Below are 8,245 nucleotides of genomic sequence, written 5' to 3'. Positions count from 1 at the left end.
GCCACGTGGAGAAACGGTCGGCAAAGCCTTTGCCGACAGGAAAACTGCCTTTGCCGACTGCTTTCGGCTGTAGGCAAAGGACCTGTTTCCTGTAGTGCAAGTTGCAGTTCAAGTGATGATGAAAGCTCCATCATCCATGATTATTTTTTTCCGGTGACTCATCACTAGTCACAGGAGTTTGATTTGAAGATGCTGGTCAAAATGCGTGAATAATGGAGTAGCTTGTGCTGTACACGCTATGTATGTGTATTACTTGTATATACTTGTATAATATGGTGTATATAAATATGTCCTCAAATTTTATATCTTCAACAAGTATGGTGTAATGCTCTTAGACTTATATATAAGCCTCCAGAGAGACCAGAGATGTGTTGCATGTTGGCATAGACTTATATAAGCAACTACGTCATATTTACTGGTGCTTTAATTGCTACCCATTTAGATCTTGGAATTGAATTCATTTTAATAATTATAATTTATACACATATTAATTAAGTTAATATGATTGTATATGAAATATATTTGTATATTATTGTAGGCCATACGAGAGATATACTTATATGTTGTATTTATACCCTAGGAGAGCGAGTTGAAGACTGTGTTATAAGTTACAAAGGAGAAACATAAAATGATGATCTATAGAATCAATTTCTATCTTCTATCCTATGAATTTAAAATAATCTTATATGTGAACTTAAGAAGGTTGTACGATGTCAAATTTTAAACAAATAGCCTAATCTATTAAGTAGATTTCGATTCCCTCAAAATAAAAAGATCCAAACAGCTTATATAAGCCTCCAGAGATATCTTGCACACGGCATTCTCAAAAAATTATCAGCCTGTTCGGGAGGCCGTAAACGATCGTGGATTATTTACTGCTGGTTGGTTTGGTGTGAGAGAAAAACACTATTCCTGGCTGGAAATTTACGGTCGTTTACGAGCAAGCGAACAGGCTGATATATGCTGAGAGGGATAATGAATCATGTTACCAACAATTGAAGGTCACCATAGATAGGGCTGGATATCGAGCCAGCTCGGCTCGGTCCATCTCGAGCTGTCTCGTTAGGCTAACAAGCCAGCTTGGCTCGGCTCGTTAATATTACGAGCTAGAGGGGCAGCTCGGCTCGGCTTGTTACCGAGCTCGAGCTAGCTCTTTTAGCTTACGAGCTACTAAAAAAAATAGGACACACATGTTTATAATGTTTATGCTATATTAATTTCAGAAGTATGTAACCATACATGATTAATACATATCAGGTTCATTAAAAGTATCAACCATGCAACATAGTTGGTTCATCCATGATCATGCAGTTCCAACATACTAACTAGTTGCTTGGAACCACAAACTTAGGAAAGTCCACAGATTCAATGTCAGCATCATCATTTTCTCCCTGAAAAACAATCCATAAAATCAACATTTAAGTACCACAACAATTATAAAATTAAAATTCATATGAAACAACTGAAAATAAGGATTACATACCAATAGAATAGGTATATACTTCTAGATCAGCATCATCATCTTCTGGATTCATGGTCATGGGCTGATAGGCTTTAGCTTGTGAGCAGCTCGCAGGCTGGCTCGTTAAAATAGCAAGCTAGACTTTCAGCTAAACTCGTAAAAAAGTTAAAACAAGCCGCACAGAGCCGGACACGAGTTGACGAGCCACGAGTATTTTGTCTGGCCATAGCCGTATACCGTTGTTATGTATCTAACAGATATCGATGTTAAATACTGAATTTAGCATTAGGAGCTATCTTTTCTCGGTTCTAACGGAGCCATTTTCATAGATATTGAGACGGATATCAAACAATTGCTGCCACAAATTTCATGCAAATCACAAATACCAACCAATCATGGGGATATGAATCAAAATTCTGATTTTTCAACAGTGCAGCTGCATGCAACTGACTCCTTTTGTATGTACCATTCATTCTCTTGTTATAATAAAAAATGAAGGAATGGGCAGCATGCTATCTTTGACAAACGAACGGAAACTGCTGGAGGCCTTTTACACGATCGTACTTGTTGGGATTCAGATCAAGTTTGAACCAGACTGTAAAAAAAGTGATTCCCTCCCACTCAAACAGGCCTCACAAGACTCGGAGACACGCATGAACCAATGGGGTATGAAAAATTCTTCCACCGCAAAACTTGAGAACTCAACATAGGTCAACTCTAACCGCGTGGCAAGCGCGAAGAGCACCTCTCAAACATAGGTCAACTCTACTTCAACTGCTAAGTTACATTTCTGAAGAAGCTGAGACTGCCATACAAGCAATGGGTATTCAGGTGAGATGTGCCCACAAACAGATTTTGCTTCCACACCCAGAACTGTACAATCTGTCAGAACCTACTCCTGTACTTACACAAACAAGGACTCTGGAACACGAAATCACAAAATGTAAAGTCATCTCAGCTTCGGGTGGATCTGATCCTGTTCAACTGGTTTGGCTCAGTTTCCAGAATCGATAGCACTTGAGGCATCGTCGTGCCCACAGAGACAACAATTTCTGCAATAAGATGATGTTTAATATCAAAGCAATTCAAAGCATACTTATCTGAATATATAAATATGACGGGGAAAAAAGAGGAAAAGAACTGAGATGAGCATACCAATGCCTTCGCGAACAGACATGTTCGGTCTAATCACGTCACTTGAGCTGACCAGAAATATGTCACCAATATAGAGATGGTTGGTCGGAACATAAACACAGTACATCTGTTCTTCACTAGAATAACCCTGAGTTCAAAAAGAGTAATACATCAGCAATAGTTTTTACATGAGCTTACAGTCCAGATGAATGCAATTGACCATGTAAACTTTTATCTAAGCTGTGCATAAAAAGGGGTATATCCATATACAATATTACATCCACATTAAACTAGCTAATACATATGCACAATTTCAGGAACCAAACGCATGAACCGAATCTACATTTTTGGTCAGAGATTCTTTTTACTTAGGACACTGAATGTTTTCAACTCACAAAGCATGACAATTGCACAAAGTCCTGTTACTTCTAAGATATGTTCCTAGGAAAAATCTGTTGTTCCACATTAGCTACAATTAACAAATCAAGATGAATTTTCAGAAAGTCAAAGCTTGTAGTTGTATTGCTCACACCAACAGCCAGACTTTCTCAGTCTGTGTTAATTATAATAGTGACTGGTTCAGCAGATTAATGATTTGCTTAGCTTGTTTAACAGGGATAACGTAAAATGAAAAAAAAAACCCTGCAGGGAGCAGGAACTTATATATGGATGAAAATGGCCGCAGCATATTTTTCAGAAGCATTATTTTAAACAATATGTCAACAACATCAAGAACAGTGAGAAAAAACTGAGTGGTTACACAGATAAAATGAATGAAAAACAATCATGATACTATGATAATGGTTAATCGACCAGATCAAACAGTAAAAGCATACAAACCTGAAGTAGAACTTCTGAAGTGATAAATCCAAATGCATATTCGCCAATTCTTGGGTGCCTAATGATGACCACTTCCTTGAATGCATGCTTGTTTTGATCTGCATGAAGCTGTGATTTACTTACACACATTTGAATTATGATTTTTAGAATCATAAAATGGCAATGAATCTAACCAGGTGAAATGGCAGCACTGATTTGCTTAGATGCATCATAAATATGGCGAACAAATGGCATTCGTTTTATGAACCACTCTCCAAGACCAAGGATAGATGCCCCCAGCCAAGATGACATGAATACACCAACCACAAAAATGAAAGATATCGATGTTACAAAGCCAAGTCCTGCAAGAAGGTAAACAAAAAAAGACATTAAATTTAAAAAATTAGTGAAAATTCGAAGATGATTCTAGAGATTTCCATATAAAGCTACTCAATGTAGACAGAACATCAAAGAAGAGAGGATTCCATGAACAAGCTAAAAAAGAGCATTAGTTTGCTTAGTATACAATGCAACTGAGCTATGAATTTGGGAAAATATACTTGGCCAAATTTGATAAATGATGAGGCATTAAAACAGGGCACTGATAGTAAACTAAGAGGATGGAGTTTAGGAACCAAGTTGAAGGAAAAGCTTGAATCCATCACTAGATTAAAAACAGCCATTCTAATGTCTCGCATGCACTTGCACAACAGTGCACAAATCTATGGGCAGAGGACAAGGCAGGCTCATGGTCATGGGGTGACATAAACATTAACGATTTCATGAACTGACATTGCAAAACAAACAGCTAAATAGACCATGCTGTGTTTCCAAACTCCATTTGTTGCTACATTTTACAGATACATGGAAATGCACTTAGATGGCTAGGTCTCAAAGGTTGCCCACGATGTCAATGATAATGCAGCAGTTTGGATCCTCTGGCAAAGCTTGCCTCGCCTTGCCCAGCAAGGATTTGCAGCTAAATATGTGTTTGTATTGCTGGCAAGCACACCTTGTAGGCTGCAGTGGCAAGCTTCTGCCTTGCTGCTGTGAGGGAGCCAATTCCGCTCTCCTATCTTGGCAAGGTTTGCCTCGCCCAAACTGGAAAGGCAAGGCAAAGCTCGCCTGGAAACCAAACACCCCAATAGGTGCACATCACTCTTACACTATGAATTAAGATTCTGCAGTAAGTCTAATGGCCATTAAGATATAAAATAGACAAAGGTAAATAGTAATCTAGACTGAAGCATACTTTTGCTAATAGTGAGCTACATAAATAAACATTATTAGTTTTCTATAAAAATTGCATCTCACCATATGTACAACTCAGAGTTCTGGTAAGTATTCTAGAAAGTTTGTAAACTGCAGCAACAATCACTCTGCATCTCATACATACCAAATATTTTGATTCCCAAGTGAGCATATATTGGGGAGAAAAACCCATCCACAAAGCGAAAGAACCACCATGTCACATAGAATGTAACTGCAATTGGGAAGAGGATGACACTGCAAGAAAATTAGGGAAACCACATCAGTAGAGTGATAAAGGAATAACCTGAAAAGAATGTACCTTACACTAATCTTAAGTTTTTTTACTTAAGCACTCGACAGTACAATAGCTTGTGAATATGCCAAACTATATTGAAGAGAATATGATCAGAACGTTGGTTCATCTCAAATTTCATTCTATGCTGATCCTTCCCTGACACAAATAGAGAAATCAGACTTTATGCTACCATGGCTGACCCCATCTAGATGAACAGAAGCCTTGCAAATAAAAAGTCAACTCAATATAATGTATTATTCTAGCCCATGTTCACCTAGATTTAATGCTAAATAAATTTTATAGCACTGCTTTTTAACATTAGAAATAATTCACATTTTGCTTAAATCATGTTGCCAAAGGCACAAAGCATATGTCAGGCCAAAACAAATAAAGTAGACAGACTAAAAAAATCGCTTCTTTCCTAAATATTCATTTGCATAGCCAACTTATGATGAAATGTATTCATGTTAAGCTTATGCTTTGTGACCACATCATGACATCATTAATAACAAGATAGATAATGATGAAACTGAAAAAGAAATGTAGAAAGTGGAATTGAAACGTTATTGTGAGAGATATGGAGAAAATAAATGAAGATACAGTGAGACAATTCTAAATTCATCTTTTAAAAAAACTTATCCATAACTTTTTCGATCTAAATGCAGAAAATTATAGTTCATTCCGTGTTTAACTAATATCTTCTGGTGCTACATTCTGTATCTTATTCAATTTATGCATGTCATTTATGGCCAGCATCAACATACTGGTACTAAGAACCACTCTAGTGGTATTAACTCTCATTTCTACCGTTTTCCAACATCAAACACTTCGAAAGCAGTCAAGGATAATATAATATTCACATTGCTCCATTTGTACCCAGCAGAAGGATATTCTGACAATATTATTCAGCAAAATTATTGGAAAACATAGCTAGAAGTTCTGCTAGGACAGTACACATAATATGAGGGCAACAGAGAAGGTAAACAATTACAGCTAGTGTTTTAATGTCTGGTGGCATATATAGGATTCAAAAAAATACTTTAAACCAGTGTCCACATATAAAACATTTGTGAAACCCATGACAGAACCAATCAAAAATTTTACTAGACAGTAAGCTTTTGCTTAAAATTGACAAAGTGAAAGAATGGGAAAATGAGCTTTGGTACTTTGAAGCAAAAGCTTGTAGTAAATGACCAATTCCCTTGCAATTTCAGGTGCAGCCTATACTCCGTTTACAATTTATCACAAGAATTTCAATAGCAATAAACTGACAGCACAAAACTGCATTGACATTATACAATGTACAGAACAAACAGCTTCACAATGCATCCATATTCAATCTTAGGGTATAAACCCAACAGCAAAACCACAAAACCTGCTGCATTTTTCATGTTTCAATGGTATTTTAGCCCTACAAACGAAATACCAAAACTTAAAAAATCCCATCTTTTCATAGTATACAGCTACAGCGGCAAAAGATTTATTGGATTCAGCGTCGCACAAATAAAATCCCTACAAAATGTGAGTTCCATCCCAATACTACGAATCGAGGATTAGAGATTCAGAATCCAAGGAGTATACATACCATCCGGTCATGAACTTCTTGGACGCCCAGCTATGCACAACCTTATGGAATGCCTGAAACAAGAAGCACAAAAAAAAAATCAGCTACATTTCATATCCCACAACAATTCGCGCATTGACATTTCTCGGGCAGACCACATCTGACTCGAGAAGCCACCGCCACGCGAGGCGAGGCGGAAGTGGGAGGAGGGGGAGAGGGAAGGGCCGCGACCTCGCGGCCGGTCTGCGCGGCGGCGGCGGCGGCGGAGGCAGAGGAGGGCTTGCTCTCGTCGTCGTCGGAGCCGGTGACGGTGCGGGCGGACGGGGACGCATGGGTGGCGACGGCGGCGGTCGGCACGAGCAGGTCCCGGTCCCGGTCCCGGTCGCGGTCGCGGATGGGCATCGGGATTAGCACCGACGGCTTCGCGTCACCCATCGCCATCCGGAGATCCCCCTCCCTCTCGAGGCTCTCAGCTGGAGGCTGGAGCGGCCGGCTCCAGCTGCCTCCTCTCTCTCCTCTGGCTTCTTGTTGGGAACTTGGGATGTTTGTGGTTTTGGGCTACTGCTGGCCTCAGTTTTTTTTTTTTTTCCTTAGGAGGCCGACGCCCTCCGGAACCAGTAGGGCGCAGCGGCGGCACATGGAATCGGCCGTCGATTCTTCGAAGTTCGGATATGTTTGAGAAAATTCCTTCCAGGATGTAAAATTTTATTATTACATCACGTGTTATATGGGAGTGTCGTGTGGGGTGTTCAGATATTAATAGAAAAACAAATACAAAACCCATTAGTAAACCGCGAGATGAATTTATTAAACCTAATTAATCCATCATTAGCACATGTGTTGCTGTAGCACTTTATTATCAAATCATGGGCGTCTGGCAAAGTAGTCGTAATTTATATAATTAGTTATTTTTTTAGTCTATATTTAATACTTCATACATGTGTCATACGATAGGTTGTAAATTTTTTAGGGAGAAACTAGTGTACTGGTTTTATTTTTTATCCCCTATATCTAGCACTAGTTCTATCCTCCAATGCTGTTAAGTAGTGGAAAAAATCATTATACCCTTTGTTTCATCTGTATAACACCAACTTAGTTGCAGTGATATTTTCTGGACATCAGGATACCCCTGTGGACAGCAGCACCTGTTTTGGACAGAATTTTTTTTTCAACAAAGAACAACTTTTAACAGTAATTTTTTTTTCACACCATATTTTGCAACAACAGCAGCTTGCACTTGACAAAACCGATAGATTCAAGCATAAGGTTCACCAATCGACATGGAAATTAATGGGCACATGCATCAAGTACAGAATACTTAAACCAAGTCATGTTTAAGTCCATGTTCGGATACATTAGCAAATACAGCTTACTTAAACCACAAACCACAGTTCGCACATACATAGTGTCCATGTTAAGGATATTACATAAAGTGGTCAATATTACACAATACATAGAAAGCATGAGGAATATTACACATACATCAAGTGTCCAAGTTAAGGAGACCACAGTTTGCACCTTCTCCTTCGTTTTCCCCTTTGCCTTTGGTTTGGACTTGACCTTCGGTTTTGCCATCGCCGGTTTGGATGCATGTGCTGCAGCTGAGTTAGCGTGCTCATTTGCTGTAGGTAGGGATGAAAACGGTTGGATATTTTTCGATCGTACTTGAGACCGAACCCATTTAGAGAGGTTAAGATCTGTCCGTATCCGAGTCCAGATA

At 38.9% G+C, this 8,245-nt stretch overlaps 1 protein-coding gene across 1 annotated transcript; it reads right to left on the bottom strand.

Annotated features, from left to right (window-relative positions):
- Positions 1-2,228: 2,228 nt before the first annotated feature.
- Positions 2,229-7,074, bottom strand: LOC136471591 (protein LIKE COV 1-like). Its single transcript, XM_066469334.1, has 7 exons — positions 6,757-7,074; positions 6,547-6,599; positions 4,812-4,921; positions 3,610-3,777; positions 3,437-3,534; positions 2,618-2,744; positions 2,229-2,514 (listed from the first exon to the last, which is right to left on the bottom strand). The coding sequence occupies exons 1-7, from the start codon at positions 6,964-6,966 to the stop codon at positions 2,417-2,419; spliced, it is 864 nt and encodes a 287-aa protein (XP_066325431.1). The 5' UTR covers positions 6,967-7,074; the 3' UTR covers positions 2,229-2,416.
- Positions 7,075-8,245: the final 1,171 nt, after the last annotated feature.

The sequence above is a fragment of the Miscanthus floridulus genome, chromosome 8, assembly GCF_019320115.1.
Source record: "Miscanthus floridulus cultivar M001 chromosome 8, ASM1932011v1, whole genome shotgun sequence".
NCBI lineage: Eukaryota > Viridiplantae > Streptophyta > Magnoliopsida > Poales > Poaceae > Miscanthus > Miscanthus floridulus.
Note: the sequence above shows the minus strand (reverse complement) of the source record. Positions and strands in the feature narration are given on the sequence as shown.

What these genes read in the sequence shown, in the direction of transcription:
- LOC136471591 (XM_066469334.1), bottom strand. Translation starts at nt 6,966, where the DNA reads ATGGCGATGGGTGACGCGAAGCCGTCGGTGCTAATCCCGATGCCCATC. An exon ending in AAGAAGTTCATGACCGGATG is followed by an intron (nt 4,922 to 6,546) that starts GTATGTATACTC and finishes ATTTTCTTGCAG; the next exon opens with TGTCATCCTCTTCCCAATTG. An exon ending in CAGTGCTGCCATTTCACCTG is followed by an intron (nt 3,535 to 3,609) that starts GTTAGATTCATT and finishes AGCTTCATGCAG; the next exon opens with ATCAAAACAAGCATGCATTC.